Below are 18435 nucleotides of genomic sequence, written 5' to 3' on the forward strand. Positions count from 1 at the left end.
GTAGACATTCTTGTACAGTATGTCTAAAGCCCTGCCTCTCCCTCTCTACTGCGATCCAGAACAAGCAGGACGTGCTGTCGAAGCACATCGAAATCAAGAGCAAGGAGCCAGAGAAGGGGGTGCTGATGTCCTACACCATTCCCGACCTGAGAATACCTCTTTCCTATGAGGTCCGATTGGCTCCCATCACCACCTACAGCACCGGGGAATACGTCAGTCGTACCATCCAGTACTCAGAACGTGAGTGTTCATACACTGATGAATATGCAATGGATCCTCTTCATTTCAAACACAATATGTTTTTTTTCATTTTTTATGAACTCATAAGGCACATATGCACTGAGCATTACTTTGCTGCCAAAGAAATCATTACAAAATTCATTTTTGATGCAAAAACAATTTTTTTTTTAAACGATGTTAGGGGGTTTTTTCTCACAAAATTGTAATTTTTTTTTAACGCAATGAACGTATTTCTCATTCGGGATAATGGAAATAGTAGAATTGCCATCAAAAAATATAATCAAGTTAAAGTGATATTTAGCATTTGTCGCAAAAATAGCAGCTGTTCATATGAAAGCAAAAAGACGATCAACATATATGGAGGGCCAAAAGTAGAGGTACACTCTAGAGGCTATATTTCACAGGGCTAAAACATTTTATTAACACCTGTATGTAGTTGTTGGTATTGACACTTTTAGCACAATTTCAGTTCTTAAATGACTCAGATCCCTCCAGAACACAATGACCCACAACACAACCTGCCATCCTATTTTTTGGCCGTATCTATCGATCTATCTATCTAGATTTAAACGTGACTTGTAAGTATCTTTTTATAAATGTAGCAACCCAAAAAAAATCCACCCAGACCTAAGGAGAAAGCCTTAGATTTTCACTGATAGGAGTTTTTCTCAGGCTTGGTGAAATCTTGCGTGATGTCATGCACAAGGGTCGTCCACATTCGATTTTGGCCGACATATTTTGTAGTGAAATTCCCCCACACAGTATACAATCCTTTGCTTTTAGAAGTTCTGTTTTCTTGACTCTTGGACTTACAGTATCTACATGTTAACCGGTGCTCCGTTTTCTTACAGCGTACACCTACCCAAGACCCTCAGGTGAGTTTTCTCGCTTAGCTTCCATCTTCTACACTCATCCTTTCTCATCTTCTCAACTCGTTGCTGTCAAACGATTGATGACAGAGTGGTGAAATTTGCAGCGCATTTTGCTTCCCCCCCCCCCCCCCTTTTTTTTTCCCCTCCGAAAAGCCAGTTTAGCTTTTATGGCCCCAAGAACTGTCAACATTGGTTTGGAAAGACCTGGGATGATCCAATCGCGTTGCTTTAGGGAAATCGGGTGTCTGAACCGTGTTATGAGAAGGAGATGGTAATTGCATGTGTATTTGAGGGATTCTAAATGTGAGGAATTTATTGGTGGCTTTACATTGTAGCCGAAATAGAAAAAAAAAGATTTATTTTAATGAATAAATCAGTTATGACTTGGACAAGCTTTGCTGAGTTGCTGAACTTCTTTAGTTATGAAGTCATGATGGATCACTTAATGCTTCCAATTTTGTGGGCACGGTTTGGGTAAGACCTTTTTGGATGCGCAAGGCAAAGTACATTACTGTCGAGCATGACTGGATGAGGTTGGTGGAGAAGAACTTGAACTCAAGGCAGACACCTATGGATGGTGAACCAAGATCCTTACAGCATCAGTGACCAATCTTAACAAATGATGATGTTAATTATATTTGAGGTGCTTCTTGGCCAAACAGTAGCTTTCATTGACTATTCTGGTATCCCGTTCAAATGCAATGGGTGCAAATAAAGGGTTCAATGTCAGCCCTTTCATGCACCAATAAAGATAACCCGTAACCTGATAACATGATTAGATGTCCACTGTAGTGACCGCTGTCCCTGAAAGGGTTTTTCATCGAAATAGCTTTTGGTTCAATCAAGGATTATTTTTACATCTTTACAATTTATACATTTCTCCGGGGACTCGAGTTTCCTCCCACATCCCAAAACATGCATGACAGGCTAATGAACCACTGTGAATTGTCCGAAAGTCTGATTGTGAGTACAAATGTTTGTTGGTCTTTGTGTGACCTGCGATTGGCCGGCAACCAGTTCAGGGTATATCGCGTCCACTGCCCGAAAACACCTGGGATAGGCTCCAACACACCCGCGAACCTTGTGAGGATAAAACGGTTCAGATAATGGATGAATACTGTTATCATCGGGAGGCTTGTTTCAAAAAATTCGGCTTCTACCCAACAGATTGATGAATTTATGCTGCTTTAATTTGCATTGCCTCTTTTGGAAAATCTGAGAAAGTCATCCGAACAATAAATCGTACCAATTTATTATTAGTTTGGTCCAAGTATTGTATATGGCCGATGGATATGATGCAATTAACAAAAGAGAAAGAAGAAGTGTCCATTTGAAGGAGGGGTTTACTTGTCTTAAGTTAATGACGCACCCGGCGACTAATTGGCAAAATGTGTCAATGCTTCCAAAATGGACACGGTTTGTTTTCCCACACTGCTGAGAGCCAGAATGTCAGCTCACAAACGCTATCTTATTGCAGTTGTCAGCCACATATTTTTGTTGACGTTCCACACATTTCTCCTGAGGTCGAACCTTATAAGCGTGTACATTCTGTCCTCTTTGCCAGTTTTCCCGAACACAGCGAAAAATTACATTAATCCGCCATCTTATTTCAGTTTTGTGCTGTCTTTCCCTTAACACAAATATATTTTCAACTTCTCAAATGCATCTCAGGCCATCCCGCTCGTTTAAATGTATTTCTCTGTTTATTTTCTTGCTTTTATTTTTTGACGTCCGCCTTTATTATCTGGCTGAGCGCTCGCTTGTCCTCTTCAATAAGCGACACGCAGCCTTTGTCTGGCACGGGTGTCACTCAGCTCTGCCAAGATGATGCAATTAAAAAAAAAAAAACAACAACAACTGCAGATTGGAACAGACTGTGAGAACAACGGTGCAAATTGAAACGAGTGGGCGTCGTGGAGCTAGGTGTGAATGGTAATAGATTAGCCCCTTGAAACAAATACTAACACATACGCCACACGCGTACGGAGAGTAGCGGATTGAGAATATGTAAATCGGGTGCAATCAAGAAGGGCCTGATGAATAATTTTATTGATTAAACATATAGATGATTATGTGGAATTTGATCAGAGCCGAACAACCACTGATCCCACGTTTACGTGTAGGTGTTGGCTTCATTTAAAACTCTAAATTGTCAATTAGTGTTCATTTTAAGTGAGATTGGCTGACACAATGTGATAGCAACTATACAGTACAGTTAATCGGCCAAATAATTCCAAAACTGACATGACACACAGACAGATCATACAGTCCTCTCCAAAAGTATTGGAAGGTCATTTCCTTTTCTTTTTTTTGTTCTCCTTGTGCCTGCATGGGTTTTCTCTGGGTGCTCCGGTTTCCTCCCACATTCCAAAAACATGCATGACAGGTTAATGGAAGACTTGTCCCCATGTGTGAGTGTGAGCGTGGATGGTTGTTCGTCTCTGTGTGCCCTGCGAGTGCCTGGCAAGCGGTTCAGGGTGTCCCCCGCCTACTGCCTGAAGACAGCTGGGAGACCCTTGTGAGGATAAGCGGATCAGAAAATGAGTGGATGGACATTTGGGTTTCAGATCAAAAGGGAAGATGGGACAAAAGTTCCAAATTCCAGCTTCTATTCCATGCGAGTTCAATCTAAATGTGTTGAACAAGTCATTTAATTGCATTCTTGGTGTGCGGGAAGTTTCAGGTAATGCCATAATCTTCTATGCGGACTACCGAAAATGTGAGGATTCCTTGGTTTGACAAGCTATGTTAACATCCGAAATACGGTGCCACAGGGTGGGTGGCCAGCGCTCGGGGGCGAGTAAAACAATTTGATCCCTTAGGACAACACACTCCTCGGGTTATCATCACAAACATCCTGTGAATGGATATAAGCACAAAAAACTCAAGGAAATGCATTTGGAAATATACAGACGGCAAAATGTTGAGTGAAGGAGAATGGCTTATGGCCAAGTGTTTTTGATGAAATTGCCTGTTGCATTCTGACCACCGGTAATCTGAAGCTAAATATAACTCCCACATATAAGATCCCACAGAGTTGGGAAATTTCCACTTCAGTACCCATTTCTATTTGAATGATTGTCAGGTTTCCTTAGTCAACGTTGTTTGACTTAAAACAGTTCTAAATGATTTTCTGCACCAACTGTACAACTGTTATAGGATCGTATTCTACCACTGATCACTTTAGCTCTGCTTGACACTTTGCACATTGTCTCACAGTTGTCACTGGGTGGTACCATAGCACTATGGTTCACTTACATTACGAAATGTCCTTCCATACGTAATTTTTCCATACTTATTTGTCATGTCCTTGTTTATGATGATACTAATGCAGCGTGTTATACCGGAGACAAATTCCTTGTGTGTTCTACATACTTGGCCAATAAAGATGATTCTGATTCTGATGTCAACACAATAACGGTAAATAAGTGAGTCAATCTGACTAGAAAATGTCTTTTACATTTACTAAATTAAATGCAGTAAAGATTATATATACTGTATAAACAGTATATATATATATAAAATGGAGAATGACAGAGCGAAGATCCTGTGGGACTTCCAGACTCAGACTGACAAGATGGTAATGGCGAACCAACCAGATATCGTGATCATAGATAAAGGGCAGAGGAAAGCCGTTGTAGTGGATGTAGCGGTCCCAAGTGATGGAAACATCAGAAAGAAGGAACACGAGAAACTCGAGAAATACCAAGGGCTCAGAGAGGAGCTGGAAAGAGCCTGGAAGGTAAAGGTGACAGTCGTGCCTGTGGTGGTCGGAGCACTCGGGGCAGTGACCCCCAAACTAGTTGAGTGGTTGCAACAGATCCCGGGAACAACATCGGACGTCTCAGTCCAGAAATGTGCAGTGCTGGGAACAGCAAGGATACTGCGCAGAACCCTCAAGCTTCCTGGCCTCTGGTAGAGGACCCGAGCTGAATGGGGGACGGACACCACCCGAGGGGGGGTGAGACGAGGAATTTTATATATATATATATATATATATAACAAGGAAAAAGCAAGTAGAGTATCAAAAAATAATACATCATTTTTTTCACGTAAAGCCAGGTAAGTTAAATCCATCCATTTTTTGAACCGCTTATCCACTCCGGGGTGTATTGTGCTGCAAAGGCTTTCACTTGCGAAAATGTTAGCCTTCTCCGTTCTATAATGTAAAGCCCTTGCAAGCAACCCGACACCATTCTTGCAGTGATCTATGTAGTGGCATTTGAGGAGCATTCCCCGTCAGGATCAGTTGATGAACTGCACTCGGCTCCAGTCCAACTTCTCCGCTCATCACAAAGAAAAGCACTAAAAGTCACACGGCGCTCTTTGGGAGGATGTGTCGGCACACACGTGTACAAGAGCCGGGTGGGTGTTGGGTCAGTGGTTTGAATTAGAACCAGCGACAAATAAAAATAAAAAAGGAGGCAACATACTTTGATGGTAATCCAGGTCAGGCACTGATTCATTTTGCCGGCAGACTGCTAGCAAGTATTGATTTTAACCCATATACATCCCAAGATACAAAGCACTTGGGCACACAGGAGGCTTTTTCATTAAACTTGGCCTCAAGTTGGGTCAGTTTGAGATTGGACCAAGTTGTCGTCATAAACCCCGTCCAATATGTCAGCCATATACAGGCTGGGCAGTTGTCAAAGTGCAAAATACCAAAGTCTGGAATTCACTTCCACCCAACATCTGTAATATTGATCCTCTTCCCACATTCGAATCCCGTCTAAAAAGCCACCTATTCCAAATTGCATTCCCTCTTTAATTAAATGGCATCTCTTATTTTCTTATTTATAATTTTATCTGTGGTTTTATTGTTTTGTTTTCAGTTTTAAAGTGTCATATATGCAGTTGCATATATGCTTATATATTATAGTTCATATTTTATATTGCATTCTGTACTGTGTAGTTATTTTCGTACATGCAAATACTTCAATTTTTTTCCGGTTTTTTTCTACTTCTTCCCTCCAAATTTTGCTGCTATAGATTGCGAATTTCTCCATTGTGAGACAATACATTTGACAATAAAGTTGTACTTGACTTGACTTGATCAAGGTTTTCTTGTCTTATCTTATCCTTGAGTGTTTTGAAAGGCGCTTATAAATCAAATGTATTCTTAGTCTTATTATTTATTATTAGATTTTTTTTGTGTATGTGTGTGTAGTAAAAAACACCACTGAACGGTTACATGATAAAAAAAACCTTTAATAGCCTTTGAAATGAGGTCAGAATATTTGACCTGATATGCATGATGAGAGTGTGCTTTTCTTTGTGGCTTTAAAGGCCTATTTCCACCTCCAAAATGTTGTCAAAACTACATATTAAACCACTTCAGATTTCCTACGTTACAATTTCCTCATTGTTTGTAAAAAAATATATATATATATGACTATTGCCATTTCAGAAGTGCTCTGCATATCATATGCTTAATTTCACACAGTTGCACGCTCTGTTTTTTCCCCACATTAACACACCAGATCACGTGTGTGGGTTTGAGGATGAGCGGATCTGCGGTTTTTCACAAGATCGAAGCGACGTCTTTGACTGGACGCGACAAAATCACCTGACCCAGAATCCCAAGCGGTCTGCCAATACAGGCCCGGAGACGGATCGCAGCGGAACCAAGGAAGGTGAGGCACGGGGAATTCTTTTCATTCAAGGTTCGACACAGTCGTGCTGGGTCTCTGAATGCCGTTTTCTTGTTCTCAGGCTACTACATGTACATCGAAGCGTCGCGGCCACGAGTTCAAGGGGACAAGGCTCGTCTGCTCTCTCCACTTTTTAACGTGACCACGGTCAGGGGCCCCAAGGGCTCCGGCAGAGTCCCTTACTGTGTCTCCTTCTATTACCACATGAAGGGCAAGCACATTGGTGAGTGACTGAGAGAATAACATAGGCCTTGAAAGGCCCCCCAGAGAAATGACATGGAACATGCAGTGTACGCGGTGCATATATATATATATAGTATTTATATTTAAACTAGACCCGCAACAAGCATCCAGCACCATATGGTGTTTAATGGCAGAATTTCATTTTAAGTGTTTTATTCTCCACAAAAACTATTTAGGTGCTCTTGGACATGTGGAGAAAAATGTTAGTACTTCATTTCCCTTAGAAATTACAAACCCTCAATCCACTGTTACAAGTTCTAAAATGCCACAATATGTCTCGTTCATGTCAAATGAGCTCCTATCATGCAAAACGATCATTTCAAGTTCATTTACAAATTTTCCCCACAACTAATTTGACCTATAACATGTCCAACTCTTGAGAGAAAGTAAATAAATTAATGAAATAATATGGTTGCACGAGTTATTATTTTTTTTTTCTAAATCATTAAATATACCATGCAAGACAGTGAAGACAGTCATCAAGTGGAGAAAAAAGGCACATGACCAAAGAAAATGATGATAAGATGAAATGAAAACTGGTTAGGGAGGCTGGCAAGAGAATGACAGCAACACCTAAAGAAATACAGGAATTTCTGGCAAGTGTGTGTGTGTGTGTGTGTGTGTGTGTGCGTGTGTGTGTGTGTGTGTGCGTGCGCGCGCTACCATTTGAAAAAGACGGGTTCGACTTTGACATATACTCTAATATTGATCCCATAATACCCACTCCAAATGGTCATATGAACACGAGGCCTGAAATGTGAATCAAAACAGCCATTAAAAAAAAAAGCTCTCAAAAAGTCTGCAGATGTTCTGCTGTTATGACCGCAGTCAGTTATCACTTTCAAATACGATCGCACTGAAATTCAAAGCGAATGAAACATTTGTTCATGTTATGCCACTTGACATTGCGCTGCTTTTGCCAAGCATTTTAAGTGTCGATATCATTGGGTTACTATTTGAGCTGCCTTGGTATGTACACACAGCGGTATCGCTTGATGGTTCTAAACACGTCCGTCAAACTATAAACAGGCCATAAGCGAAGCTACGTGGTGCCCGATGGTGGCTGCGGCCAATACCGCTCCGCGACGGATTGACATCTGAAATACGGGAGGGTTCACAAGTTGTGCTTCGGTGAAATGTTCTTAGTTCTGCATGCCCTTGTCCAAATCGCAGCTTTGTACTTGGCTCACACTGGTTGAGCTTGATGTGTAGACAATAGCGAGGGTGGGTGGGGTCTTTATACGTTTCCACCTTTTACCAGTTTAGTGTGTCTCTGTGTGTTTGTGTTTGTTTTTGAAATGGGCAGTGGGTGTGTGATATATGGCAATGGCACGACAGTCAGTCACTTGGGTAAGCTGTTCATCATCATATGCTCTGTCACACAGCGAGAAGGCATGCAACCAACTCTCTGAGCCTGCAGATCTCCACGCACGCACGCACGCACGCACGCACACACACACACACACACACACACACACGGGATGTCAAAATAATGGTGTTTAACAGTGGGGACAAACTAAGATATCCTCACTGAATGTGTTCATATGCATTCATGTGTAATATCTGCAGTAGAAGGGTTGCATAAAACTGGTTTTGCCAATTGTTTGGAAAAAAAATAAAATAAACACGTTGTAGCCTGCTTTTAAAATATACGTGTTATTCAAGAGTGTTTTCTTTCGAAACAATTGGTGTTGGAAAACCGTAAAGCCAACAGACGTAAATGTTAAACATGATCAATATTTAGGATTTTAAAAATCCTTTTCTGTTTGGGGACGGAAAAAAATGATGTAAAAAAGTTAAAAACAATTGGAAAAATCCCACATTTCCAGGTACAATGTCTGTAAAATATCATCGAGCCAAGTTTGAATTTTCATCATTATTATATAATTATTGTCATTTTGGGCTTTTTGTGGGATCTTACTTTCATCAAGCACAGGAAGCAATAAGTCAAAGAGAATATATGAGTTGTTTGTTTATGCAAAAACGACAAAACTGAGCTTACTGATTTTTTTTTTGGAGGGGGCGGGAGGTTGGCACAAGGGCCAAGGAGGAACCCATTCAAGTTTGGTGCCGATCCAGTTACAGTCGGCTGGCATTAGGGCCAAGTCAATTAGTGTTCCATCAAATCCAGGAGATTAAAAAAATAAATAAGAAGCTTTCTGTCTGTGTCTTTCGGCATGGAGTGGCGCACGGTATTATCAGGCACGTTGTGAGCCATTTTGGAATAAACGAAGACATTTTGACTCTTGGCTGGTGATTTCTCAGATGACAAATATTGAAGCCTTGGCACTTTGATTGCTTTTGTATTTAGGAAGACTTTAAGATTGAGGACCTAAACGCAAAAGAGGCATGTTTACAGAGCTCATATATTCCACGACAAACACGGTCATTTTCTCTTGAGGCGTCTATAATATCAAAGTTCTCATCACTGGTGGTCTTGTTGCGATTCTGTTTCACAGCAAGTCAAAATCTGTCACCTCACACTTGCTTCCGATTACAACAATCTGTAGTTGACGCCAAGCTCGTCCACAAGATCCCCTTTCAACGACGCTGTCGTTCTCCCATTCGCTTTCCAATCTGTCGTCACTTTAATTGCCTTCCTCTGCCCTTGCTTACGCCGCAGCCGCGAAATGAAAGTGGAAGGGGGACGGCATGGAGGATGAGTGAAGCAGCGTTTCAGAAAAACATATTGTAAAGCTTTTTAAAGAGCTTGAAAGGCTGCGTGAAAGTGATGTTGAAAAAAAAAGAGGAGCAGAAAGAGGGCTGAAAAGGCCATCAGCACATTGATGTACGCATACAGTCAGACGACACACAAAAAAAGCACCGTTAGCGATGCACATGCACTCGACCAGTTTGAAGAAAAAATACGTGCCTATTGAAAACCACAATTGGACTGTATATTGCCGGTTTTTGTCCTTGGGCTATTGCGTTGTGAAACAGAATGTGCGACATGCAAGTCCATATCTGGTGCCGTGAATAGTTTGGGTCAACTTCGTGCAACTCTTCGCTGGCAGCAGCCCATAAAACAGTTGAAGAAGTTTCTGTGGTCCTGTTTTAGTTTGGCTCTGTTTTTGCACAGCGCCACTGGCAAAGAAGACTTGGAACTGTTTGGATTGTTTTGAGAGCAACAGTGATGGAAGGCAAATGAATGGTTATTTAAATGAGCCGTCACTTGTGTGATGGTCTGGTTAGGATTTTTAATTAAAACAATTCCGGTGTGATTTATGGGACAAACATTTTGGCCATATGTTGATTAGTATGTGGTTAAGATGGCGATAAACTTGCTTGTTGTACCTCATAGTAACAGAGTGTGTCATTGTTCTGCATACAATGGAAGGGTAAACGCACAAAGATTTGCGATTAAAAAATAAAATTCCATATGAAATGGAAATAAAAACCAGCAGTTGCAGGTACAAACCGTTGCCATCATGAGCTTAGCTTTTGATGTATTTCCCCCAAAGGTGACCTGTGCCATTTATTTACTCAACTGCAGATAGGGCAATGCATTTATTTGCATAAATGCATTTTTAAAAGCATATCGAACACTATTATCGGCACATTACAATTTAAACACTAATGCGTTCATGCAAACAATTACTGTCCCCATGGCCTTTGACGACTACGTAGAGCAGCAGAGATCACCGAAAACATGAATGTTGCCCCATTTAACTGCGACCATAAATCCCAGTGTTTGCCGCGTCTCACCGCGGGAGACAAGTTTGTTCGTTGAGTTGCCCGTTTATTCTAGAAGTCTCAAGACGGATGAGGGTCAGGCCAAGGAGACACTCTATCAGCGTATCTCTTGACCAAATCGAAAAGTTGCACCGTGTGTGTTTGTCTTTGCGAGAAGACAAACACACACAAGATTCTCTTAGTGAGAATTAACATTCGTCTTCTTCCAACATTATATTCCAATACAAAATGTCAAGTAAGCGTGCCTTGTCCGTGTGCCATAATGACTTCCTTTGCTTTAGGGTCATGGAGTTGTCCTTACGTTCCTAATCCAAGGGTGTTGACACTTGGATCATTCATTTCAAGTGAACACAATTGGCTCTTCGTGTTCTTCATCATGATGTTGTAAGCCTTGGTTCGTCTTCAGTACAAAGTATCTGGCGGCCAGAGGACGTCATCGTTATAAACATGATGTATTAAATTGTGTTTTTTTGTTGTGGGAAGCTGGAGGCTGCACAAGCTAACTTCAGTGGGGGGAAAAAAAGCAAGGCCACGGATAGCTTGCCAGTCCATCACAAGGCACACAAATAGAGACAGACCACCATTCACACTCACTCAACGGAACCAGAAGTCAGGCGAGTGAACCAGTATGCCATTGGTGACAAAAAGTCAACATTGTCTTTACAGTGGAGGTCTATAGCGGCCAAGCTAGGTCACATCTCAGGCTGTGTTAGCTCAGCTATTTTTCAAGAGTGAATGGAGTTGAACCAACAGGATTTTAAAATCTTAATGACTTTGGTGTCATTTACACTACTCTTACCCTTGGCACACATCCCTTGCGACAGAATAAAATGTTAATTACTTACTGGCTTGATTATTTCAAGGCTTGAGTCACATTACCTCCAAAGCATGCAAATCTCACCCTGGAGATTAGGTGGAACATTTTGTGGGCATATGGAGCGATTAATTTTTTGGGGAAGGAAAAAAAATGACTCTCAATAAATGGAAATGCATAAAATACCTTCGCACCACTGCCGACGCATGTGTTAAGAGACTGGATGTTGGTTAATATTGCACTTGAGAGCTGTCTGGGAATTCATAGCAAGATGAATGGTTCTTTAACAACTTTGAGGCCTAAGAAAGTAGGAGGAGTTGTGCTCTGAGCTTGTTTAGAGGACCTCAGGGAGGTGGTGTTATGTTATCACAGTCGTTACTTGGCTTTGTGATAAAAGTGAATCACTTTTGTGATGTTAAAAATTCGTACGGATCGCCAGCCAGTCGCCACGTATACTGAAGTGTCGCCCAGGGGGAAGGTGTTCCACTTGTTGAATGATATTAAACATTATTAGGGTAATGTCAAAAGTTATGTGAAGCAAAAATGTTTAAAACGAAATCAAATGAAATTAACCTAACATTGATGTTTTTGGAATGTTGAGTACCAGAAAGCCAGAGTACCTGTTAAAAAAAGACACAGGAAGAATATGCAACATGCAAAAAAATCACTGTCTATTAAGATCCATGAATACATTATAAATTAAAAAAAAGTAAAATATTTTACCATCGTAATTGAATACGGCTCTTGAATTGAATGCTATTATCTAATGTGCTATATGTCCTTCATCTTTCCTAAATACGCCATGCCTTTTCACAGGCACTCTCAATGTTCTTTTGAAAATAAGGAGCATCGCCTCAATGGATTCCATGTTGTGGACCAAATCGGGTCATCAAGGGCCCGACTGGAAGAAAGCGTACTTTGACATCAGTCCCAGCGGACCATTTCAGGTAAGAGCGCAAAATGAGATCAGTTTCCCAAAGCTATTGTTTCATTGTTCGAGAAAAAAAAAAAAAAGACATCAGCACACTTATGACAAGCAGATGCAAAAGTCAATGTCTTGTAAGTCATGACAAGAGAAAACAACAAAAATGATGCATGACAGGGCCATGGATCATTTGTACCTTGCTGAATGGAATCAATAAGAAAAAAAGTCTTTACATGTAGAATTTTTTTTCTGTTATCATTAGTCAGATCTTGGTCTGGTTGCAAATAAAATTTTGATACTGTTGCAATCATCCGTCAATCCATCCATTCATTATTTGAAGTGATCCGTGCCTCAACTGTCCCGCCCCGTGGCGTGTGGATGTAACCCAAGTGCGTGTTTCTTAGTGAAAGCACTGACCTTTTTACTCGCCCCTACAGCTTTCCAACTTTACATATCGTTGAATGCAAAGCCATGACTCAACCTAAATTTGTGACCCACTGATCTGTGGTAGTGACCTCGGAACAATTTTATTGATTTTCTCTGAACTGACAAACAAGTTCAGGCCCCGGCATGTTGCAACTGTACTACTGCGAGTGTGTTGGTCCAAGAAGTAGAAAACAAAAATGAAGATTGATGAGGCTTTTATTTCCAGGGTATTACATGGGATTGCTTGGGGGGGGGGGGGGGGGGGGTTCCGTCAACTCTCTTATCTTTGGGAGGCTTCATCTACTGAAGGGTTCTTCTCACATCCCAAGAGGAAAGTCTCCTATGTAGCCTTGCAAGAAAAGAGGTGTGTGTTTGTGTGTGTGTGTGTGTTGGGCACTCTGAGGACTGCTTGGACTAAAAGGAATTGAGCCTGAGAGTTCGTTTGGAATTTGATTAAAAAAAAAAAACAATTCTGATGAAATTCACCACAAGTAGTGAAAGAAAAGTTGCAGAACTCTCACGATGAGCTCACAGAAGCTTATGTGCACGTGGAGATGCATTTCAACCGTTTTCAGTCTTCCTTGTAAATTGCGAATAAATCTCGGAAAGTCGCTAATTGCTGACAAGGTTATTGAATCCATTTATTCCAGTGTCATAAAAATAAAGCTCAAAGCATCTGTCATGTTAGCGCCTTTGCCAAAATTTGGGAATGATTTCCCTTTACGCGGCGGGATCCATATAATCTGTTTAAGCAATCTGGAGATGAATCAAAACTAACAAGAGCAATGAAAAAGTATCACGTCTGAATCGACCTTAGGTTTTGATACTGGGAGTGAAATGTTTTTTTTTTCCGTGCAATACATCATTTTGGAGATTTGGAGCATTTTGATATTTTTGGAAGGAGGTACATATTGATGAATGAGGACCTTTTGACTGAACATTGGGCTGCTTTTTCTGCTGAATGTCAGCAACAAGCTTGTGCACCCAGCTGCCAGTGGATTATTTGCCTCATCGAGAATGTGCTGATCTCAGGGCGCTCACCAAGGTTTTACGCTTATTTTACAGATCAAAATAGGATGTGCGCACCCAATGACACAGCCTCTCGGAAGAATTACCGGTAATCCTCACTGCAAACCGGGAAAGTCATGATGCACAGCAACTTGGCTGCCTGTATAAAAAATATATATTTGGGCTCACTCAAAATGGCAATGCTTCGATAAATTCCGATAAAAAAGTTTGGCGTGTCAACAAAATTTTTCATGTTTTGTTAATGTCGCCATAAACAACAACTCTTACTTTTACGTAAATGACCGTTTTAGCCCCCCAAAAATACAGGTTGTGTTTTTGACAGCGTACATTTGATACAATATGACAGAACAGAACTTAGAAAACGCACATTTTTGAAAGTGCTCGGTCAAAAAAAGAAAACAAAACAACAAAAACCTTCCCCAAAAAATGTGTGTTAAAAATGGGTTGACCCGCGACTTGGATCGATTTGCAACTTTCTGGTTTGTTTTACACAAAATAATTGAATCAACAATTTCAGGAAAGGTAAACATAACAGCTATTTCTTGGCCTGCAGCATGTCGGTGCTGCCAGTTAGTTCCTCTGGATGGGCATGCAACAACGAGAGTAAAGATGACTCAACATGGTGCGAGAAGTTATTTGGTTGTTTGTGTCAGGCTGCCAAAGTTGACAATCGCATGGTGTGAAAAGTGGTGAGGGGAAAAAAATTGATTTTGTTCCACCCCTCTCTTGAGCGTTTGTTTTGATCACTCGATTTCAAATTTGTGTATTTCGCTCTGTGTGGCCTTGCGGTGGAAGGCAGTGCTGACTCTTAGCCTGCTCTCTTTTGCACCCCATTGCAAAGCTGATGAATAATGGCTGCATAATGAACACACTTTTCTACCCCAAAAAAAATCAACTTCAGACACTTTTCTCATCTGAATGTACTTTCTTTCTGTGACTGTCATTTTCTGTCCTCAAAAAGGACAGTTAAATCTGCGTCGTTAGTCCTCACCATTACAGGAAAACAATGCTCAAAAACACACATTGTTGAATCAAACACCTGTCTTTAAAAAAGAAATCACTTCCACCTGCATAACTACCTCGTTAGATCCAATTCCATTTGCATCCACATATACAGATGCGCGCGCGCGCACGCACACACACACACAACAGTCTCCTATCCCCTGCAGCAATTAGCTATGACAGGTCAATTAGCATGTTTATTTATGTGCAGGGGATGCCCACAAGTTGTGCTGTAATGATTCCTCATTCTCTCAGTGTGTGCGTGCAGAGGGGGGTGGGCGGTGGGGGATCGAATTCATGATGAATGTAGACCGAAGACCTTACCGGGGGGTGGTGGTGGGGGTGGGGGTCTGTGTAAGCCCTTCATTAACTTGGTTTCTGCAGCAATGTGCTTCCTTCACTCGAATGGGGAACATTGTGAGACGTCTGAAAGAGTTCAGAGGCAAAGGTACGCGTCCTCTGAGATGGTGGGCACAGTCTCAGCGGTGTATTGATTGAGCAATGTAATGAACACCTTTGGTAAACTCACATACACACACACACACACACACACACACACATAAGATCAGGTTAATTTCTAACGTACATGGCTCACATGGAGAACACCTTGCAGACGAAATCCAACCCCCCCCCCCCCCCCCCCCCCCGAGAGTCTTTATAGGCAGCAATACACATTGATAGCATTTTGGAGTGCATATAATATCATTACTGTGTAACCATGCAAGCATGGCCAACGTGTTGGTGATTAATATCCATGAGGCAATGCATGCGCATTAATATCAAATTGCTCCATCTTCCCCCACGGTATGCTTCTTCCAAGTCAAGATGAGAGTGCGTTCAACATGATGCGCAGTGTGCGGATTGTGTTACAATGTATGTCGACAAGTCTGCTTGGTGCCATTAATCAAAGTAAAAATGTAAAACAGGGATTGGAATGGTAATCTACCACCACAGGCAGACACGGTATGCAAATTTGAGTAAATTACTTCCAAAAAAAAATGTTTTACTTTAAAAAAGAAAATTGTCCGCTCTTGCTAAAACATACAGCGGACTGCGATAACAGACAAAAAAAAAATATCATGTGGCACATATTTGCAGCATCAATAAAGTGATTACTGCATCTTAAATATTCATCATATCGAGACTCGTAAAACAAGATGGATGAGGGAGGCACGTGCGAAAGAAGTGCGGTCTCCTTGGCAACCGAGGAGAGCGCATACGTGACTTCCAGCATTCATGGCAGGCGTGGAGCGCCGTATATGTTGATCTGGAATAATACAGTGAATCTAGATAAGATTCAAATAAATGTGTTTACCAATCGTCATATTGGCCTCTCCCTCGAATAACATTCATACTGTGCTATTGAGCAAAAACATCTTGTTTCATTTCCAAAAACAAAACAAATTTGGATAGAAAAGCAATGACACCGTAGCAGTGCTGGAAGACCACAGAACTGACTTCCCACGCATCACATTAACCCTTTCAGGGACAGCGGTCACGACAGTGGACAGCGTATCATGTTATCAGGTTACAGGGTGCATGAAAGGGTTAAAGGTGTGCATATATTTTAGACTTCACCGAATCACAGCTGTTTGGTGGTTGCACACATATTTCCAGGTTACGCATGAACGAGCTGATTTAACCCTGCATGACCTATGAACCCTTTTCTTCTTTGGAAAATGATGAATTATACATTAAATGACTGCTATATGTTCACCGAAAATCCCAAATTTGACCCTTTGGGATTTAAGGGTAGCATTTGAGTATCAGAATCTATAGGGGCCAAATTTGACCCCATGGGTTCTACCAGGGTTTTAAGCGCGATCTGGAGAATATCCCCCGAGATGAATACTGTCCAGGTTTTGTTTAAATGTTTTTACATTGATGCTGTCACAATGCCGATTACGTCTGGTAAATGGTCTTTCGTTGTATCGCACTTTTTCACCTATTAAGGCCCTCAAATCACTTCACACTGACTTCACATCCACCTTCTGATGCATCAGGACCAACAAATGGAGGCCACGCCGCCTCCATTTGTACGATATCAAAGGATCGCTGTGTTATATTCATGATCATTTTGCTCCTCGTGGAACCTTGAGGCAGACACGCCCAATTGGATCGTCTCGTTGAGCGGACCAACTGATATGCGATTTATAACGACAGCATTACGCTCATGTGCAAAGCCTGTCTTGTTATTATTAAGGTGGACCAACAGCAGGTTGAGAGGCAAACCAAACTCAACGCGGTCCTTAATGAGCGGCAATAGAACATTCATTAATTCATGCGGGTGACTCATCCACTTGTTGCAGGAAGAGTAAATTCCATTCATGAGTCTGTGACGTTCCATGTTTGAGCCAAACTGACTGGTGAAATGCATTTCAGTCATGTTTGATGGTCATTTCAAGATGTGAGGAAAAAACACCACAGACGGGAGTAGGTATAGCGAGTATATAATGTGCTTAGTTTCTTCCTAAATGTCAGCTGCAATACTAATGAACCTCTGTTGGTATTTCCTAAAAGATATTCAAATATGATGCAGTGCATTATTAATGCCACCCAAACTACACACGCGCAGCCAACACATAACACTTGACATTTGGACTCTGGTGCACCACTAAAAGACGTTTTTTTTGCTTTAGCCCTTGCTCTCACACTGTCCCCTCCCTTCTTAAAACTTGGTTATGTATCAGGAGCCGCGGGGTGAATCCCATTTCTCTCTCCGACCATTTCATTTCTCCATCAGACTTCTCTCTTCTCTCTCTGCTCTGCATTTTTCTTTCTTAACACCGCCTCCGGTATGACCGTCTCACACACTCATCCAATTCTGTCGCTCCTTGCCACTCTTGTCGGTTGTTGAGCGCTTGTTCTGTTCCAATCAATAATAATGATTCATCTGTGTGATGTTGACAATGGCAATTACCCGAATGAACCGGTTGCCGTTTTATTCTGGTTTGGATTTTGAAATGGATGGCTACGGTCTATCAATCCATTCATTATCTACGTTTATTATTTATCTTCAATAGAGATAAACAGTGGCGGCACGATGGTCGACTGGTTAGCACGTCCGCCTCACATTGCTGTAGATTAATTGAACATGCTAAATTGTCCCTCGGAGCGATTGTGTGTGTCAATGGTTGCTCATCTGTGTGTGCCCTGCGATTGGCTGGCAACCGGTTTAGGGTGCACCCCGCTTATTGCCCGTAGAACACTGACCGAGGCTCTATTACGCCTGCGACCCTTGCGAGGATCAGCGGATTAGAAAATATATGGACGGATGGTTGGATGGACTCCATGCATTTTTCACGAGCTTTTGTGGTTGCTTTATACTGTATTGAAATGTTTCCTGAAGAAATTGTATTAATGGACCACACTGGGGCCTTTCATGCTGTTTAATGGGCCCTGCAAAAATTATTCTCTGCTGTTTGCTGAAATTCAGTCCACACGCCTTTATTACTACCCCCGCCCATCCCCCAAAAATAATTAATTGAATGTTGGATTTGTTTTCTACTTTCAAAACATGCACTTATTGTGTTCGTT

The 18435-nt window shown here is 41.5% G+C and overlaps 1 protein-coding gene across 3 annotated transcripts in view; it reads left to right on the plus strand.

The window, feature by feature from the left end:
- mdga1 (MAM domain containing glycosylphosphatidylinositol anchor 1) overlaps positions 1 to 18435 on the plus strand; it is a 148641-nt gene that overhangs the window by 119173 nt on the left and 11033 nt on the right. For all 3 annotated transcript variants that reach the window (XM_086107280.1, XM_086107279.1, XM_086107281.1), the window contains 5 exons: positions 60 to 240; positions 1092 to 1115; positions 6596 to 6748; positions 6828 to 6989; positions 12333 to 12463. In XM_086107280.1, the coding sequence (XP_085963406.1) occupies positions 60 to 240; positions 1092 to 1115; positions 6596 to 6748; positions 6828 to 6989; positions 12333 to 12463 (651 nt within the window). The remainder of the gene's footprint in view (positions 1 to 59; positions 241 to 1091; positions 1116 to 6595; positions 6749 to 6827; positions 6990 to 12332; positions 12464 to 18435) is intronic.

The sequence above is a fragment of the Hippocampus guttulatus genome, chromosome 3 (assembly GCF_054856545.1).
Source record: "Hippocampus guttulatus isolate MCC_2025c chromosome 3, RoL_Hgut_1.0, whole genome shotgun sequence".
Taxonomy (NCBI): Eukaryota; Metazoa; Chordata; class Actinopteri; order Syngnathiformes; family Syngnathidae; genus Hippocampus; species Hippocampus guttulatus.